Source organism: Manis javanica, chromosome 1, assembly GCF_040802235.1.
Source record: "Manis javanica isolate MJ-LG chromosome 1, MJ_LKY, whole genome shotgun sequence".
Taxonomy (NCBI): domain Eukaryota; kingdom Metazoa; phylum Chordata; class Mammalia; order Pholidota; family Manidae; genus Manis; species Manis javanica.
Genome location: NC_133156.1, coordinates 140,271,894 through 140,292,450, shown reverse-complemented (window position 1 = coordinate 140,292,450; position 20,557 = coordinate 140,271,894). Strand labels below are relative to the sequence as shown.

Genomic DNA, 20,557 nt, shown 5'->3' with positions numbered 1-20,557 from the left:
ACAGATCCCAGAAATGGGCTGCTTTAATTTGTCTGATGGTTCAAGTACAGTTGGACAATATCCATCATATCATAGATAAATTTTCACAAATGCCTAGGGTGCCTAAATGGTTTTCTTGGCTTCACTGGACATGGATGGTAATTATAGATTTGCTTTGTTTATGTCACCGTATTCCTATTATGTTAATATGTGTGTGCAAATTAGTTAGTAGTTTAAAACCTATACATACTTAAGGTACTCTACAAGAAGATATGTCAAAGAAGTAATCAATCCTCCCATGTTTCCTTCCATATGCTACATCTATAGCTTTTCTTCTTCCTTCCTAATTACAACCCTTAAATAGAATTCGTGCCTCATATCGAATTTACCGAGTATCATAATTCCTCCAGGTGGTAAAGATACCTCGAGACAAGTGCTGGGCATAGAAGCCACAGGGCATAAATCTGCAAAGAAGTAAAAAGCTAACCTTTGCAAACAATATGGCTTCTCTCTCACTTACCAACTTTACATTTCCCTGTATGGCCCGGGAAGATGACTGGTTAGCCAGAGATGGGTAAGATTCCTCAAGGGAGGAACAATCTAAGACAGGCACAGTCGCAGGGGGGCCATCAGGTGAGAATTTGGGGATCAACAGAGGTGAGGCTCAGAACCTCACCCCCCCTGCTTTGAGAGAAATCTTCTGCATCCGTGGATGTCTTGCTGCCCTTGTCTAGCCTGGATTAATACTTAGTCCATAGGCACACACCTGATCATCTGATCATCTACATTTGCCCTCTTACAGCACTAAACTATGTTTTCTACCTTTATCTTGCATCTACCTACCACTTCAGCATTTTATTAAAAATAATAATAATAATAATAATAATAGAGGGAGAAATGTGGGATCAACATATAAATCAAGTACAAAAATCAAGTGAATATTCATATTTGACCTGATTGTTTATAGGTCATAATGCATGATCAAAACCGAAAGTTTCTGTGATGAATGCCCTTGTACTGTTCACCATGTAAAAATTTATTCACTATGTAAGAATTCGTTCACCATGTAAGAACTTTGTTCGTTATGCTTCAGAAGATTGGAGACTGACGAGAATTAGGCTTGAGATGGATTAATGATTGTACATTGAGCATTGACTCCCCTATACTGAATTTTATTGTTGTTAACAACCATTTGATCAATAAATATGAGAGATGCCCTCTCACAAAATAAAAATAAATAAAAATAAATAAAATGTATGCAAGTTTTAGTGTCACTAACCCCAAACAAGAAAAAATTGACTATATCCACAAGAAGAATTTAAAACACACTTTGTAAATTGTTTTTTAAAACTCTTCAAAACATTGTTAGATCACTGTGCCCATTTTTAAAAACTAAGATTAGTTACATACACCCTTATAAGATGAAACAGTTAAAAATCAAAATAATCAATAATGATAGAGCTAAAATAAACTCTTAACCCTTTTATTTTTTTATACAGCTCCAAATAAAATACTGAAATGCAGAGATAATCAGATCAGATGCCTTTCAGAACTCAGTGTCAACTTGTGCCTGACATATAGTATATGTATGCTTCATGAAATAGTTCTTGCTTGAATAAAAATGAAACAATAAGTTACATTTAAACATTTTTATTTTGCTACAAATGAAAACACTTTTACTAATGATGATTAATTTTAGACTACTGGAAAGTCATTCTCATAATCACATACCTGAAAAAGAACATACTAGCACCATTACACAATTCTCAAATTTAATTTCTTTGTTGTTTGGGGCCATGGGTTTATATTTTACATTATAGACTGATTATTTGAATCATTCTAAATACAGTTATTTGCCTAAAATACTCACTTTACTTACGGATAGGGTAGCAAATTTAGTTTTAAGGTACCTGGCATTTAGTAACCAAGTCTTCCAGCCCTTCAATTTTAGAATCTTGTAGGACCGAATATGTCTTGAAGGTTGTAAAGATGTCTATTATCTTGGCAAGACGTCGATGGAAAGTTTCAAATTTTCCAAAAATATACATCTCACTAAATTCAAATTGTTTTGCCTTTGGGTCTTGTTTAAGCTTTTGTTTTGTCTTGTGAAAGCAGAGCTGGTATTCCTTAAAATTAAGGGCCAAAGTATAAGAAATGAAACATAACAAAGTATCAACCTTATTCTCTTAAATGAAAGCAATGGCAAATTCAGTTTCACGTATTTACTCATCCATCCGCCTGGAGTACCATCTTTTCCCATCCTCCATTTTCACAAATTCCTAATTATTCATGAAACAACTCAAAGTTGCAGCCTTTTCACCTTGAACCACTGTGTTAGTAGCAGCCTCACTCTATGTCTACCTCTCCATTCATCTGTAAGAAGCTGAAGGAAACTTACCTCCTCCTTCCATCCCTAGTACTTAGAGTCATGTCGGGACATAGTAGGCCCAAAAAAGATGGAATAAGTGAATACATTTTGGGGGTAGATTTATTAACGTTCAATTTCTTAAGGGTAAAGAAATCAGTAATATTATAATTGCTAAATGATCTTAGATGCACTGGCAAAAAACAACAGAAAAATAACAGAACATTATCTAAATATATTATTACACTGGTTGTTACCTGCTTAAGTTTAATCGCAGATAATATTTTTTCCACAACCACATCCTGTGGCTGGTTCCAGATGGAAGCAGTTCCATTGTTGGTAATATAGGCTTTACATGCAGATATCATCTGGTTGGTCACCTGGAATTTTCCAGTAAAATGATGTTCAGTACATAAAACGCTACTGATCATAAATTGGACTAGAGGGTCCTTAACTCTTCTATCTCTCGGAGTGAACACTCTGTGACCTTGAACTTCGGGTTTATTTTTTCTATCACACCTATGATCAAGCACTAGCCCTTTGGTTCCCAGCATTACTGAGGCATACTTGACAAAGAAAAATTGTATATAATTAAGGTGTACAGTGATGCTCAATATACAGTGACATGATTACCACAATTAAAAATAATTACAATTAACAATCAAGTTAACTGACACACCCATCACCTCATATAGATAACAGTGTGTGTGTGTGTGTGTGTGTGTGTGTGTGTGTGTGTGTGTGTGTGTGTGTGTTAAGATTCAAAATCTGTTCTTCCAGCAACTTCCAGGTGTACAACAAAGTATTCATAACTAAAAGCATGATGTTGTCCATGGAGCATATTGGCCATGTGTTGACAGTTGCTGAACCTGAGTGATATGTACATGAAGATACAGAATACAATTCTCTTTCCCTTTATATTTGCTTTAAAATTTCCATAATGAAAGGCTTTTGAAAATTATATATATGGTGGTTTCAAGATTTTGTTAAAAAATGAGCCTTGCAAATAATATACATGAAACCTAGAGTAATAACAGAAATTAGCAGTCTTCTACTCAGGGAACATCTCTCTTGACCCTAATATGTAATTTTATGTGTGAAGTTGGGAAAAGATCTCATGGACTTCCCTTCTTTCAACCTGGGTGTCCCTTTTCCCATGGAGAATCATGCCTCCTACTGTATTAGTATTTGCAATACAAGTCCATTAAGTTGAAAATGCCTCTATTTTAATACCTTTAAATTTTTTGCCTTGGTATGAAAATATCATTTACTTCTTAGAGACTGTTCAAAATGGGAAAAGCAACAGAGTTCACCATAAACACTTGTGAGTTAGGACATGAGGTTTAAACATGTTATTTTTTTGGCAGAATCATTATAATTGCTTTATAGATTACTTGAACTTTGCAAGTAGTTTTATTATCATGATTACTGTTCTAATAACACTAAGTAAACAACTGTGGCATCAAATAAATTTGGACAAGTGGCACATAAAAGAGTATGAAATGGGATAGCCAGTAAAATATAGTTTTTCTTAATTAAAATTTACCCAAGAAAAATAAACAATATGCTAAATAATATAGGGAAAGAAATCCTCAAAAATATTTTTTCCTTTTTTATTATATAAATAACACAATATTCATTATAATAATTACTTTCTGAATAATACTTTATGATTTGCTAGGAGGAGTCTCCTACATATACTTAATTCTATCTCTATTGAGAAATTAAGATTTTAATTATAAGATACATAGACATTGGGTTGTACCAACGTGGTAATTTCTAATTATCCAAAACTTGGACACTACACTATGCACTTACCTTTACAAACAGAGATGTGATCTTCTCGGAGGTATTATAGTAATGAGAGATAGTATAGATCATTTTAATTGCATTTATAAGAGTAGGGATAGCATCAATCATGGAAATCTGGAAGACACCACAAAGTTTTCAGGAAACAAATATCAAATTCAGCAAAATTTTAGTAGTGTAATCATTCCATCTTCATAAGAAAAAATTTTAGCTGAGAGATTTTTTAATTTTTTTAATATTTAATACTTTACAGAAATATAATCTAGTTAAAGATAATTTTATTTTTATTATTTAGTCCTATACAGTTGATCAAATTTTGTTTCAATGCATGAAGCATTAAGTTTCTGTTAATGACAAAGAGATTGTTCATTTTATAATTTTAAAAAGTAGGCACTTCCTAAAATTAAGAAAAAGTAGAAGAGTCAATGACTCTTCTCACGGTTCTTTGAGTATAGTCTAGAATGTCAACTGCAACATTTAATATAAAATGGAATATGCAATAAAAGTTTTTAAAATGTAATATAGTATATCTTAGATAAATAGATGATATATATATAAGTATGTATACAACCACCTATATATAATTTTCTTGAGGATAAAAAGAGGTGGCTAAGTTTCCAAGACTCTTCCAGCAGACTGTAATATTTACAAACAAACACCACACTCAATTCAGTTAGTATAAAAGCATCATCAGTAGACTAAAGGAATAGAAATTCTTTAACTCACAGGGTCACTACTGTACAAGGGGTCACAGCATTTTTCAAGTGTGTACAAGTATTTGACATTGTCTTTTGCTTCATTAGCTATATCAGTGATTTGAATATCCATCTCCCGCCAGGTCTAAGCACAATAGAGGAAAACAATTTTAATGGACTAGAAATAGAGAGATTTCCAATATAACACCCACTAAAAGTCACCACAAGTCCCTTGGGTCAGACCTTCATTGTGAATCTCACATAAAAGAATCCAGAGGACTGAGGGACATTACTGCTATCCTGAGAGTTATTTTTAGATTTTTACTAAATTTTTAACAGTATCTCCTAGGTTTTCTCTTATAAAATCTATTCAATGACTAGGACAGAACATCAGGACAATAGCACCTTCATTTAAACACACACCTTGTCTCCCCCACTAGCTCCTGACTCCATTCAATACCTCACTACCATACTTTCCATGGTAAAGAACTGAAGGAAGGCCTCTGGCCAACATCCAGCAAAGAACTGAATCCCACAAAAAAAAACACATGAGCAACTCGGAGGCAGATCCTCCCCAGCTGAGCCTTCAGATGAGCCAACAACCCGACCTCAGCTTCATGAGATCCTGGGTCAGAGGCTCCCCTAAGCTGCAACCAAATTTCTGACCCACAGACATGAGAGAGTAAGTGTCCGTTGTTCTTAGTTGCTAAGTTTGGGGTTAATTTGTTACACAGGGATATAAAACTAATGTACTAGGGCTAAAAAAATAAAAATATAGACAAGGTAAGTTTTCATCACTACTACTACTAGTTGGTCTGAATTCATTATATATATATATATGATCATGTTATTAACATTACATCTTAATTACATACAATGCCTTCTAATAATGTATATACATACATGTACATCAGCCAATAAGTATCTTTAATTCAAAGGCTATTTCCTCTATATTCAAAATTACAAAAAGGGCAATACTATTTAACCTTAAGGTTTTTTCATAAAGATATAACATGTGTCTCTTCCTAATTACTCGAGGACATGAAAGAGGCATGGGATATTTTCATTCCCATTTCTGAAAGCAGAAAGATATGATTGACAACCTTCAGAACTTTCGACTTGGCAGCGGCAAGCACTGCCAGCACAGTCTTCACATCTGGGTTTTTTAATTGATCTAAAAGGTAGTTAAATTTGGACAGTTTTTTTTTCCAATGCTGCAACTCTGCTCGGGGCCCGAGGTCATCTGCTTCCTTCCGCAGCTGATTGTTCTCAGCAAGGACCTGCAAATGCAGAGGGTACCCATTAAGCAGTGAGTAGGGCTGGAGATACTGAGTTACACTTTAGTAAAAACTAAGGAAATAAACTGTGCTATCTGAATCATAATATATTTTTATTCACTTGCATATTTTGAATGAAGCCTTCTACTAACTTAACACATGTCCATTTTTACAACTTCAACAAAAATTCAGTGGACTTGTTCCAACTGAAAACTACTTACTTAAGGAGCTTTAACAAAGTCTCGGAGGACCTGACCTTAGAAAGTTACCTTGGCTGTTCACAGACTGGATAACCTCGGAGCAATATAACCACGGGAAGCCCCTGCCTTAAATTGGTTAATCTTCATTGTGTTTACTTTGTGATGTAACGTACCCTTTCACTCAGGGCTTATCTGAAATGATTTTTTTAAGTTAAGTTTCAAGTTCCTTTAGGAGGACACACTGAGTTAGGAAACACCTTTACTTCAGAGGTTCTCTCCAAAGTAAATTGTACTTCAAGAAAAAAATTGGCAAAGTGCAATCATACAATTATGTAAGCATATAAAGGCATTTGCTTGCACCTCTTGGAATTCTTATTATCTCTCCTTAATTAGTGACTGTAAATTAAAGTCACATTGAATCTCTCATCTTTTAGGGACTTGTGGTAAAATATTTAGGGAAATAGTAATGGCATAATGAACTTGCACTGGCTAGTTCAGTAACATGGCAACTGAAACCGATGTCTGATTTCTGAGAATTACCTGTTCTATCTGTTTGATCCATACTTTCATACAACCTTCTATTTTTGCCAAAGTCTCAGGGTTATTAGCTAGAGTCAAGTAGTCTATTGGTTCCTTTAGGGCTTTCAGTTCAAGTATGTCACACTTTTGAAGGTTCACCTAATTAAAATGAAAGTAAAATAATAAGATGATGCTATTTAAAAACACACACACAGACACACATACTTTTGGTTGACCCCTAGACCTAGAAGGACCTTAAGGCAAGTCTATAGTTTAAACCACCTGCTCTGTGAAGAAAACACAGAGCCATACATACTGGCCAATCCTCCCTAGGCACTGAGCACACCACTCAGGGTGATTGATGCTGAGGTCAAATTTGGGTCACAAAAAAAAAAAAAGAATGAATGAATGAAAGAGAGAGTCATAACATCACAGAATTTGGGAATTAAAGAACTTGGAAATTAAAGAGTCATGAAACCAAAGAAAGTGGGGGAGTTTTGAGGAAATTATTTGGGAGGAGGGGTAAGAGTTAATCTATCATATTCTTCTTTGAAACTAACTAGAGGAGAAGATTCTCATGTCTTTACCTAATAACATCCTTAGAGTTAACAAGCTCAAAGGCAAATATACAGACTCATTTTGGGGGGGAAGGAAGTGGGTAGGAAAGGAGATGTGTTGGATTCTGACTTGACAAAGAAATATTTTAAAAACACAATAAAAACAAAGAAATATTTTAAAAACATACAATAAAAAAATGGTCCTTGGTATTTGATAAGGACATTTTCCTTCTGGTAAAGGTGAACCTGGCACTGTGAATCTCTAAAGTTGGATCTTATCCCACTTTACAAACAAAGCTAAAATTTTTCTCTGCATTGGTTCAGAAGCAGGAAGGGGTGCAGTCGTCTGTTACTCTCAGATGCCCACATGGCCAAGGAGCCACATGAAGCCTAGGCCCTAAGGGCTTCTTGGTAAAACCAAAGAGTACAACAGACAATGCGCAAGGTGAAAGGTGGAGGGTACAAGCATTTCATAGCTTCTCTTTTCTGGCAAACATCTGACATCACTGGGTATAACCCTCCATCACAGCCATTTCTATGGAATCCCTAATCCATTAATCACTTCAGACTATAGGGATTTAAATCTAGTCACTACCACATCTTGAGGGGGTAACAAAAATGCCCACAAAATTTTTTTCAAGATTTGCAAGGTAGTGGAATTAACACCATCTAAGAAAAGCACCACACATTTATATGTTGATTTGTTCACCGTGTAATAATTTTTGAAGGAATAACTTACGCGTTCTTACCTTCTCTTTCAGATTCTCCTGTGCGTCCAAGAGGACGCTTACAAAGCCTTCCAGAGAGCTCAGAAACTCCTGCTGGATGCTGGAAGCATCCTGAAGACCCTCAAGCTCACGCCAGCCATGGCCTGTGGCCCTGAGAGTGGGAATGAAGACATCCGACAGCAGACGCCTCATGCTATTGAGCAGGCCCCCATCTGCAGTGTCTAACATATTAAAGCTCACCTCCTGGAAAACAAGTAGGAGATCCCTCACTGGAAGAATTATCTGTCACTGCAACATTGCTACGAGGTCACTTCTGAATGTGTTCATGAATCAAATATCTCATGGAGGTAAATGAAGACCAACCAATGGAGAAAAGCAAAGGCCACTCATTCAGTGCTGGCTACAGCATGGCCACCATCACTTGCATTTGGGCAGAGACTCAAAGGCAGGTAGAGGAGTGGTGATCCCTCATAGGGGGTAAAGAGATGGCTCGGGCCCACCTGACTGGCAGTTGGCATAAGGAAGCTGGAGACGCACTAGCTAGAAGCGGGGCATCCTAATGTGAGCCTGGGTGTTTATTTGCCTTTTACTTGGCTCCAGGGAAGCACTTTGGAAATACACAAAAGTGAACGTGGTCATGAATCCAGTCCTGGCCTTTTTAGTCAATTTTATATACTTTTTTAATTGAAGTATCATTGATATGCAATCTCATATTGGTTTCAAGTATGCAACACAGTGCTTCAACAGTTATGCATATTATTAAATTCTCACCCCCACTACCTGTCAACATAGGAAGATGTTATAGAATCATTGTCTATATTCTCCATGTGCACCACTATCCCCATGACCAACTTATATTATGATTGAGAGCTTTTGCACACTTTTATCCCCTGACCCTCCACACCCCATCCCAAACCATCCCCCATGGTAACCACCAGTCACTTCTCAGTATCTTTGGATCTACTTTTGTCTTTTGTTTTGCTTTGATTTTAGATTCGCCAAATAAGCAAAACCATATGGTATTTGACTTTCTCTGCCTGGCTTATTTTACTGAGCATAATACCCTCTAGGTCCATCCATATTGTCGCAAATGGAAGGCTTTCTTTCTTTTTATGGCTGAATAATATTCCATTGTGCATATGTACAACATCTTCTTTATCCTTTCATCTATTGATGGACATTTTGGTTGCTACCATATCTTAGTTACTGTAAATAATGTGGCAATAAACATAGAAGTGCATATATCTTTTGGAATCAGGGATTTTGTTTTCTTTGCATAAATTCCTAGAAGTGGAATTACCGGATTGTATGATATTTCTATTTTTAGTGCTTTCCACAGTGGCTGCAGCAATTTACATTCCCACCAACAGTATAGGAGGGTTCCCATTTCTCTCACATCCTTACCAACACTTGTTATTTCTTCTTTTGGATAGTGGCCATCCTAACTGGTGTGAAGTGATATCTCATTATGGTTTTGAATTGTATTTCCCGGATAATTAGTGATGTGGAGCATCTTTTCATGCACTTTGGCCAACTGCTACAGCAGTTATTGTTTAGCTTGCTAGCTGGCCTCCTGCAAATCCGACACAGCAGGTGGCTACCTAGGCTGTTTATGGTAGAAAAAGGGGATGGCTTCCTGGGCAGGTTGCTGCAGATTGTAGGTCAAGGTTCTATCTCTACATATGGTCTGGCCATTGTCTATTTGTATATTCAAGTCTCTCAATCCAGTAAATTACTGCTTTGACACCCTGGTTAAGACATAAGCTTTATATTATCCCAAATTGCAATCATCAAAATAAAAGTATGAGTAAAACAGAACACACAATGTCTACCAGTTTATTTACTGCAAGCAGATAATGAACCCCTTGAGGATAGGGGAAACTTGTACAGATGCACTTAACTTTGCACAGAAAATAAAGTTATATATCCACTTTTGTAGTTTTTATTTTAAATGTATGAAATTTGCCATTAAGTAAATTATGTCTGGAGAATTATTTTTGAAAGGAAATACCTCACTGTTAAACACAAACACATATGTAAACACACACATGCATGCACATACTCATGGGTGTTATATCAATTTTTGTTAATAACTGAATATTAAGTTCTCTTACACACAGCTTTAAAGGAAGTGTCCTCTGAATTGCTTGCTTTAAATGCTTTTTAAAATACTTACTTGAAAGTAGTTTTAGATACTTAATGAACATAAATATTTCTCCATAGGGAGGGATTTTTTTGTAGCAATCTTGTGTTTTTTGATAATTCAGGGTAAAAGATTGCTCTTGCTCCTTACCTGATGGATGTTCTCAGCGGTGATGGCTCTCAAAGGGTCAGTCCTGATGAAGAACACACATACTCCAGTAAGAGCTACATCTTTTCCCTCAGTCACAAACACCTTAGGTTTTTTAATCTTTCCAGAAATAGGATTCACTCCCCCTGAAGAGCCAAGTTGTCCTATAAATGCAAAAGAATTTTAATTTCACAAATGCTATTATCAGTTCACATGGTTGTCTCTTGGAATGAAGTTTCTTTGTTAAAATACTGTCCTGTTGACTCTTCCATGTGCCCTAGAGGGCCCACCACTTGGACAATCTCTAGCTTGAGCTCTAAAGGAGTCTAAAAGGATTTGTTTGATTCCAGATCATAGATTCATTTCAAAATTGTTGCTTCAGGAAAAAACAGAAACAGAGCAAATTTTTGCTGAAGCTATGGAAGTCATTTCCATCCACAATGGGCCTTCATGGGGCAGTGAGAAGAGGTGAAAAGTGCATATGCATATGGTACCCTGTCTACATTATTAAAACCCACTACAACCCTGGAGACAGCTGTCACCTGTCCCAAGTCACACAGCCAACAGGTGGCAGAACCAAGATCAAATAGCAGCTCTGCCTACAAAATTCCAGACCTCCACCTCCCTCTGCCACCCCTACTTAGCTATGGTCTGGTCAGCCCATCAGTAGGTCACCAGAGCCAGGATCGTGCAGAGCCAGCCCATCCCCGTGATGATGGCGTGGGCTCTCAGGTCACACTCCCAGGGTTTCAGTCTCGAGCTGTACTTCTAGCCAAGTGACTGTGGGCAAATTACTTAATCTTTCTGTGCCTCAGTTTTCTCATCTGAAAAATGGTAATAGTAAGGCTAGAACCTATCATCTGGAATTGTCGTGAGGATTAAATGGGTTAATATATGTAAAGGCCAAAGAAAAGCCCATAAAAATACTAGCTCACTGAGCATTATCATTATTATTATTATGTGCATATTCATTTCTGGTCATGCAAGCTTGCAGCTCATTGAGGGAATTATTTAAGTACACGGAGTATGCTCTGAGCCAGTCCTTTGTGCTCTCATCTGCCCAAGAAAGTTTTAGATCTCCAAATGAGTGCAGCACAGGCAAGATTACTGGGTGGGAAGGAAAGATGCTAAGGGAGGGACATGGGGGTGGGGTATGGACTGGAAATTCAGCCCTAAAACCCTGGGATTCGAACCTCGAAGAGGAATCTTCTCCTGGGCTCTCCCTCTGCATGGTGCTAGCCCAGAGCCCTGGGCTGGGGCTTTGAGAGTGGGCCTCCCAATAAAGGTGACCAGAAGATCTCTCTCCTTCAAAACTGTGTCCCACTTCCGACTAACATCCTCTGGCCCTCAGGAGTGATAAGTTAAACTAGAAGTTTCAACCAAGGCACCAAGAAAGATACCAGAAAATGAAGAATTTTAAGGAAAAAAAATTCCTGCAGAAATTTCCAAGTAGGTATCCTAGGTCAGATGAGACATCTCATCCACGGCAGACTACAGAAGGCCTGAGAGTGGAGATGGAGGAAGGACTGTGCGAGAACAGCTGTGCTGTGCGAAGTGTACCTCAGGTCAAGAATGAGGTGATCAACGCTCCAGTTTGCCCAAGGCTGAAGGGTCTCCCAGAAAATGGGACTTTCAGTGCCGAAAATGGGCAAGTCTCAGGCAAACCAGGACCACTGGTTACCCTAGTCAAGAAGCAGGTCTTCAACCCAACCACCTAAAAAGCCTGGCTTATGTCTCCTGCAGTTTAGGGATAAATTGGACTAGGATACCAACGTGAACACCTCCCCTGGGACTGCAACCACAGCATGCAACAGGGCAAATGAAGAGAAACTAGGCTGAACTGGAACTGAAAACATGCCCATAGATGCAAGGGCAAGAACCCTAAGTGCTTCCAGTGAGCCAGAGGGAGGCTCCCCTGAAAAGAAAGCAAGCCAGGAGCCATCTTCAACCCTGCTCCACAGGAGTGCTGGGTGAGAGAACAGAGCGAGTCGGGTGTTACACCACTGAAATACAGACGCAGAGGGCAATGGCCATCAGGAGGACAACGCACCACCATGGGCTGTGCAGCCAGTGTCCACAGTGGCCATCTCTAGAGAGCCCGCCATAGTGCCCAGAAGATGCCAAGTCTGCCTGCTCATGACCATGCCAGTCAAGTAAAAACCTCCCTGCCACCTCTTACTTCTCATCTCTGCCCTACTTCAAGCCTGACACAGTCAGAAACTATAGTTAGCATAACAAGGACAAGGGGGAAAGGAAGGATTGAAGCAGAGGAAGGCCACATGCTCTTCTCCTGCTATGAATACTGACTTTCAGGTCCCTGCTCGGAGAGGGCAGGAGGGGAGTGGAAAGAGGAGCGTGGGCCAGGAGTGAGGAAGATTTAACTTTAGATTGACTAGTTTAGAACAATGGATATTTTTGGTTTCTAAGTGGAGATTGTATTTGTAATTTGAAATGACTATAGGAATTTCAAAGAATATCTAGGAAATATCTAAGAATATCCAGGAAAGTCATGGCATTGTCTGAATTTTAATCCAAAGTCAGAAGAAAAGCTACTCCCACTGAACAGGTTTAAAGGGAGAGGGTGAAACAAAAAATAAACTTGCATTTGTGTTTACATCTCATTAATGCTTGTTGTTCAATGTAAGATTGACACACAAAGGCCATCTTCACTCAGTTCATACATCAGTTCATAGATGAACTCAACATTTTATCTGAGATTGTGTTTTGCAATCAGGTATAGAATTCAAAACTTAGATATTGTTTTGATTTTTCATTCAAACGTAACTTTCTGACTGCAAAATATCAGTTGGATAATTTTGGGGAAATGCTAGTCATTTACAGTATGCATGTATAACTTCCTCAGTTTTAAACAAAGAAGCATAGTTATACTATATGCCAAAGGCAGTAACTGTTTTAATGTTATTTTATTTAATAACTAATAAAAGGATAAAGATGATACTTCAATATAATCACTTCATATGTTTTGAGAGTTGGCTTCAAAATATATAAGTTTTTATGTTGCTAGTTTGGCTTTAAAATTATAAGAATCCACATAAAAGTAGAATGGGATATGCCAGTTGAATCCACACAAAGATTTGCAAATTTTTCTTCAGTGAAAATGATTAAACCTGTCATTCAGCATTACCCATTTGAATCATATTCAGTAGAAAATAAACATAATGTGATATTTAACTGGAAAGCTCATGTTTTGCTTATTGGCAACCACTTACTCCAATGTTAAAAATAAAGAGTGCCTATATCGAGAAGAAACAAAGATGTCCATAAGAAGTTCTAGAACATAATTGCACAGAATGAACTAGCAGGTATGGAAAGGAAGTGTCTTAATGTAAACTGCTTGATTATTCTCCAATTGCCCATACAGCTGAAAACGAAAACAAAACATGCCAAATAAAGTTAGAACAATCAGGCCAAATACCCACCATTATCTGTCCCCTTTCCTTAGGAAGAAAACAGAAGTTGCCCAGCAGGCCTCCCCCTGCCCACCTGTCCCTCCTCCCAAGGCGAAAGCATAGGAGTCCTGCTCAGGCCTGACACCACTCAGCCTTCTGCTTCACGCCATCCTCAAATAAATCTAACAACACATTCCGGGGTTACATCACATCAAATCTGGATACCTGTTTCTGCTACCTCCACATCCTGATAGTAAAACATGAGGTGCCGAAGACCTCCAGCAGCAAAAAGCTGATCAATTCTTTCAATCTGGGAAAAAGAAAGGGCAAAGTCATGACTTTGTTCTGAATTAGAAACTGCATTTAAATCAGCACTTACTGTCGTCTTCCCTTTTCAGATAGGACTGCATCTGGTGCAAACCATATAGAAGGCATCGCATTTTTTTCAACATAAAAACCATGAAGGAAAAAAATGCCTCACCATAGTAAACATCCCATTCAAAGAAGTAATTCAATTAATATATACATACTGCAATCAAAAGCACATTTTAAAAGACCATCCCCCCTTTCAAAACCCAATCTAACACACCAGAGATGACATTAAATTGCAGTAATCACTGAAAATGCCATGAGAATACATTTGCTATGGAACACTCCATCCAGTAGCAATCAGGGGTTTAGTTCCATCCGTGAGGGTCACTGTACATCTCAAGGTTGGCCAACTGGCCCGCTACCAAGGAAGTTCCTCATTTTTTTTTAAGCAAATAAGTTTATTTTTCTTAATACCACCACATATTGGATCTGTATTGGAAGCTCTTCTTTTATATAGTCAATAGCACAGTTTTGAATTCAAATTTAAAAAGATAAAATCTATGCATCCATTAGGATGGCTACTATCAAAAAAGTGGAAAATAACAAATGTTGGGATAGATGTAGAGAAATTGGAACACTTGCACACTGTTGGTAGGAATGTAAAATGAGTCACTGTGGAAAACAGTATGGTGATTCCTCAAAATATTAAAAAAGAAATATCATATGATCCAGAAAGTCCACTCCTGGACATATGCACAAAAGAACAAAAATCAGGGCCAAGAAGAGATATTTGTACACCCATGTCCACAGCAGCATTATTCACAGTAGCCAAAAGATGGAAGTAACCCAGCTATTCATGGACAGATGAATGAATAAACAAAATGTGGTATATACATATGATGGAATATTACTCAGACTTAAAAAGGAGGGAAATTCTTAAGAAAACAAATTCTTAAGAAAGCAACAACATGGATGGAGCTAGAGGATATTGTGCTGAGTCAAATAAGCCAGGTGGAGAAAGACAAGTACCAAATGATTTCACTCATCTGTGGAGTATAAGAACAAAGAAAAAACTGAAGGAACAGAAGAGCAGCAGACTCACAGAACCCAAGAATGGACTAACAGTTGCCAAAGGGAAAGGGACTGGGGAGGGTGGGTGGGAAGAGAGGGAGAAGGGGAATAAGAGGCATTACCATTAGCACACGTCATGTAGGTGGGGGCACAGGGAAGGCAGTGTAGCACAGAGAAGACAAGTAGTGATTCTATAGCATCTTACTAAGCTGATGGACAGTGACTGTAATGGGTATGTGGTGGAGACTTGATAATGGGGGGAATCGAGTAACCACAATGTTGCTCATGTGATTGTATATTAATGATACAAAAAAAATTTTTTAATTTAAAAAAAAAAAAGATTTTGGAAGACATTATCATGGAAAGTGATCAAGTATTTCCAATATTGCTTAAGGTAAGTTTAAGAAGGATAACAGTTATTCAAGCCAGCACTGGCCAATGGAAACATAGTGTGGCCCACATATATAATTTAAATTTCTAGTAGCCACATAAAAAAAAGTAAAAACAAGCAGGTGAAATTAATGTTAAAAATATTTTTAATTGAGTCTAATAAGTCCAAAGCATTATCATTTCAACACATAATATAAAATTATTCATGAGATACTTAACATTCTTTTTCTAATATCAAGGCTTCAAAATCCAGTACAGCTTAATTTAAATGTTAAATTTTCATCAGAATTACTTTATCTGTATTTAGATTTCATAAAATTTGCAACTGAAAAAGTAGATTCATGTACCGAAGTTGTTCTACATGTACTTAAAAGTTTTACAGTAACTGAAGAGCGTATAATTTTTTAATTTAAGCTTAAATAAAATAGAGTTAAAACGCCAAAAGAAAAAGGAGGGAAATTCTGACACATCCTACAACATGAACCAATCTCAAAGGCAGTTTGCTAAGTGAAAGAAGCCAGTGACAAAAATACAAATAATACAGTGACAAAAAGACAAATAAAAGTGATTCCACTTCTATGAGCTAGCTCAAGTCATCAAATTCATGGAGACAGAAAATAGAATGGCAATTGCCAAGGGCTGTGGGAGGCAAACATGGGAGTCATTGCTTAATGGTATTGAGTTTCAGCTTTGCAAAATGAAAAGACTTATGAAGACTGGGTGCACGAGAATGTGAATGCACTTAGCATTCCTGAACTGTTTGCCCTAACAACTATTAAGATGGTAAATTTTATGTTATGTGCATTTTACCACAATTTAAAATAAAAATTTTATAAAGATAAAATCTAGCCTGAAAATTTAAGTGTGAAAATAAGCCTCCTTCAATTTCCACCATGTTATAGATAAAACCATTACATTTTTTTTTAAGCCAGCTGCCCTGTTTTCTTTGTTACATTTCCTTGATTGAGGATGCTATGGGGTGAGTAGGATGCACTCACTGAGATTAATTTCCAAGCCAAGACGGTGGTGAACGAGATACTTCCATCACGGACAGGACTAAAACCCTGCCCCTCTAGCCTTGCTTGTGAGCCTGAGCTTGGGTGCTTTCGTTACACCTCCAGCTTTTGACATTCCTGATGCTGAATATGACAGAGAAGTCTAGCTTGGACTTCCTACTATTCAGAAATTCTTCTCAGTTACCCCACCTGCATTACCCCAAATCCAGATGTCTGAATTGGTAAGTAACATAAACATTTCACCAAGACTGAATAAGCTATGTAATCCTGTCTCCTCTGATAACTCCATTTTGGGGGAATAACATTATCTACTTCCTGACATTACAAAGATTAAATGGGATAATAGACAAAAATCACTTAGAACAGAGCCTCTGCACAAAGCAAATACTCAATAAGCACTAGCTGTGATGAGGAGGAGAAAAAAGACAGTTCCTCAACCCCTGACTGATTCATCCTGCAGTGTAAGCATTTCAATATTGTCCACGGGCTCCTATGAGCCCGAACAGAGCAGCAGAGCAGGAGGAACAAGGCCAGCAGAGAGCTGGAGGGGGCTCATAGTGCTCCCGACAGCCAGCTGATCACAGCTCTCCCCACCTTAGCATTTAGTAACATCATGTGAATAGTTTGGAATCAGCCATGGTGGGAGTATGTATACCACAGAAACCAGCAAATGCTCAAACTAGAGCCTCCCTCCACCTTCTTGCCCAAAGCTGGTTGTTAAATGTTTACAAGCCCACCACTGAAAAGCATCAAAGCATCAAAAGCATGACACCCCACCAACAAAAAAGCTCTGGCTTGCTTTCGCTCTCCCCTATCCTCCTTCCCTCTCTCCCTCTCTCTCTTTTAATGCCTAATAAGTGTTAAAAGAAAAAAACCTTCAGGAACCATCACAGGGCTCCTGATATGCCTTCCTTGCTGTCTAAGAAATTATATCCTCCCATATTTTTTATCTTCCCATCCAAGGTCAAATCACAGCCCCAGATTCTGGAGGGAAATCATGAGTCAAGGTCAGGACCAAAAGAAACCAGATTCAGCTGCCAAACCAAAATCAAAGCCAGGCAGCTGTGGCACAATGCAATCTCCCAGGTTACAACAGGATATATACAAAAATAAGATAAATCAGTAGCTGAAAGGAGATTCTGTTCTCCAAGCTCAGGTTCCAAAATGACACCTGAACCCAGCCTCCTTGGAAGCAGAGAGATGCAGGATGGTGCCACACGATATGTCAATAGGCCTCTGCACCCTCCACAATCAAGTCAGTGAGAACTCAAATGCACCACACCTGGTTCCCCTCAAGAATGGCCTCCTCCACTTCAGTTTTGTTCAGGTCCACGCAGGAAGCCACAATGGCAAATAAGTAGTCATGCCTACTGTCCAGGCGGGCCCGCTTGGCTTCCTTCTCTTCCTTCAGCCTTTGCTACAAGAGAGGAACAGAAATGTTATGTGGCAACTTTGTTCTCAAATCAAGTCGTTTTGCAAATAATTTCATGCTATTGTTGCTTTTTCAAGTCTTGGGAGTTCAGGTAACACATGGCTTAATGGCACCAGTTTTTTGGTACTCTCTTGTATTTTTAGAAATAATGTTATTTCTATTATGAAAATAAGAGGTGCACATTGTTTCAAAATTGCATAATACAGATAAGCCCAAAGAATAAAATCATCTGCCATCCAGAAATGATTACTGTTAACATTTTGTTCTAAATCCTTACAGATTTATTTCTACATATATATAAGCATTCAACAGACACACACACAAGAGATCTCCATTATTGTAAATATTCCCTAAGCCATTACAATAATATTCTTCTACACTATCTCCTCTTTGTTGTTTGTCTACAGATTCAGATCTGGTCTTGAAATTAATTTCTGAATACCACTGCTTACTTTTAAACTGATGGTTAATTATAATACAAAGGCATAGTCAATATAACCAATGTTGGTGGTTTTAAGCATCTTTCCATATGTGCTATGCTCATACAAACATGTGCAAACCTATACCCACATCTCTATGTTATACTACAAAAAACTGCATGCATTTTTCCCTTAATAATACATCACAGATTTCTTTCTACTTTAATACAGACTATACTAACCTATGTAATCACTGCAAAATGTTCAACAACATGGATATGCCATAATTTATTCAACTGTTTTGCCCTTGTTAAACATTCAGCTCCCAATTCATTTCTTGAGTTAAGTACATTACCTTTAATGCCAACCAATAGCACCTACTGGGCAGAGGAGAGGTAGCCCCTCTGGATCCCTTCTTTTATTCCAAATACAGTCATTAAACCCCAAATATGTAACAGCACTCTAGAGGCAAACAATACCTACTGACCTCAACAAACTGACAGACTGGTTGGTAAAATGTGAGCAGAAAATGTAAATAGGACAGGTTGGCATATAGTTGCTATAGGGGCATCAGATATGTGCAGAGGAATTGATGGGTCTTCAGAGAAAGAGCAAAAGGGAGGCTCCCCCCTTCTAGCCTGGGGCCGAGGAGGGGTAGAGGATATGAAACAGGAAAACTTTCAGGAAGAGGTAGCAAAAGCCTAGAGTCGAAGAACAGTTTGCCACATTCCCCGGGGTAGAGGCATTTCTGCACATGTAAAGGTCAAGAGGCATAAGAAAGTACAGCACATTCTGGAAACTACAAAGCAGCCAGGAGACTGAACAAGACTAGAAAGATATAATGGGAAATAAGAGAGAAGTCAGATCATAAAATATCTTGAGGACCACATTAGAAAGCTCCACCATGAAAGAATGAAGAATCACTGATGAGTTTCAATTGGGGAAGATGTCTAGCCGTCCACCGTGCATCAGTCAGTCATTCTGACAGCAGCGTGGAAAGCACTCTGGTGTGATGCAAGCCTGGAGGCAGGAAGGCCAGTCGGGTGGCATTCCCAGAGCCTGGGACAGACGGACCGTTGGGAATGCAGATCTGGGGCTCAAGGGGAAACTGCACTGCAGACAGATGCAGATACAAGTTCTCAGTCCAGCACAAGTGATATTAGGGACCAGATCACTCTTGGTTTGAAAAGCAGGACTGTGCACCGTTGGATGCTTAGCAGAACCCTCGGTCTCTACCTTCCAGATGCCATCAGCTGCCTCCTACCAACTTGTGAGGATGAAGAATGTCTCCAGACATTGTCAGAATCCGCTGTGGGACCAGATCATTCCCTGCTGAGAATCACTGTTATGATACAGATATAGTCATAGCCATAGACACTGACACTGACACAGACATAGGCATAGACATAGGATAAAATCTGCAATGTAAATGATGTCTTTGGGGGTTGTGCAGTGCAGAGCCTGCACAATTATGTGATCAGCCCATTCATCCAACAGGTGATATGTGCATACTAGTTATTCAATAAATATTTGTCAAATAACTGAATAAATCAAAGTTTAAACCATGAGTGCAGATATAATTTTCTAGCAAAGAAACAGAAAATGGAAAGCAAGAAGGTGAGGAACCTTGGGGAACACCAGTGTGACAGGAGCAAGGAGGAATAGAAGAGCAAGCGGAGAAGGATGAGGATGTGAGGGCAGAGACAGAAAGGGACCCAGAGGCACCAGCAAACCACGGAGCATGGCCAGCGGTGCTAATGCTCTAGAGGATTCATTGGCCTGAATTAGGATATCCTTCATAATTGTGCTAACAAGACAGCAACGGCACCCCCAGTGCCTTTTGCAGCATCGCCACGCCACTAACCTATCAGGAGATGGGCTCTATTTCCCTCTTCTTGGATTTGGCTGGCCCTCTGACCAGCTTTCACCAAATAACGAGGGAAAAAGTGAGGCTATTAAACTTCCTAGGCTAGTCCCTAAGAGACCTTCAGTTATGCCTTTGTGCCTGGGAATGCTCCCTCAGACCCAAGCCGCAAGAGACCACACGGAGAAAAGCCAAGGCAATGGTCAATTGCCTTGGTCAAAAAC

The 20,557-nt window shown here is 38.5% G+C and overlaps 1 protein-coding gene across 1 annotated transcript in view; it reads right to left on the bottom strand.

Annotated features, from left to right (window-relative positions):
* The window catches only part of DNAH5 (dynein axonemal heavy chain 5), a 262,049-nt gene that overhangs the window by 189,821 nt on the left and 51,671 nt on the right, over positions 1 to 20,557 (bottom strand). The window contains exons 2-11 of the mRNA XM_073237789.1: positions 17,901 to 18,035; positions 14,055 to 14,139; positions 10,423 to 10,583; positions 8,151 to 8,372; positions 6,866 to 7,003; positions 5,952 to 6,128; positions 4,880 to 4,993; positions 4,163 to 4,270; positions 2,602 to 2,724; positions 1,890 to 2,105 (exon numbers count right to left, since the gene is read on the bottom strand). Coding sequence (XP_073093890.1) covers positions 1,890 to 2,105; positions 2,602 to 2,724; positions 4,163 to 4,270; positions 4,880 to 4,993; positions 5,952 to 6,128; positions 6,866 to 7,003; positions 8,151 to 8,372; positions 10,423 to 10,583; positions 14,055 to 14,139; positions 17,901 to 18,035 — 1,479 coding nt within the window. The remainder of the gene's footprint in view (positions 1 to 1,889; positions 2,106 to 2,601; positions 2,725 to 4,162; positions 4,271 to 4,879; positions 4,994 to 5,951; positions 6,129 to 6,865; positions 7,004 to 8,150; positions 8,373 to 10,422; positions 10,584 to 14,054; positions 14,140 to 17,900; positions 18,036 to 20,557) is intronic.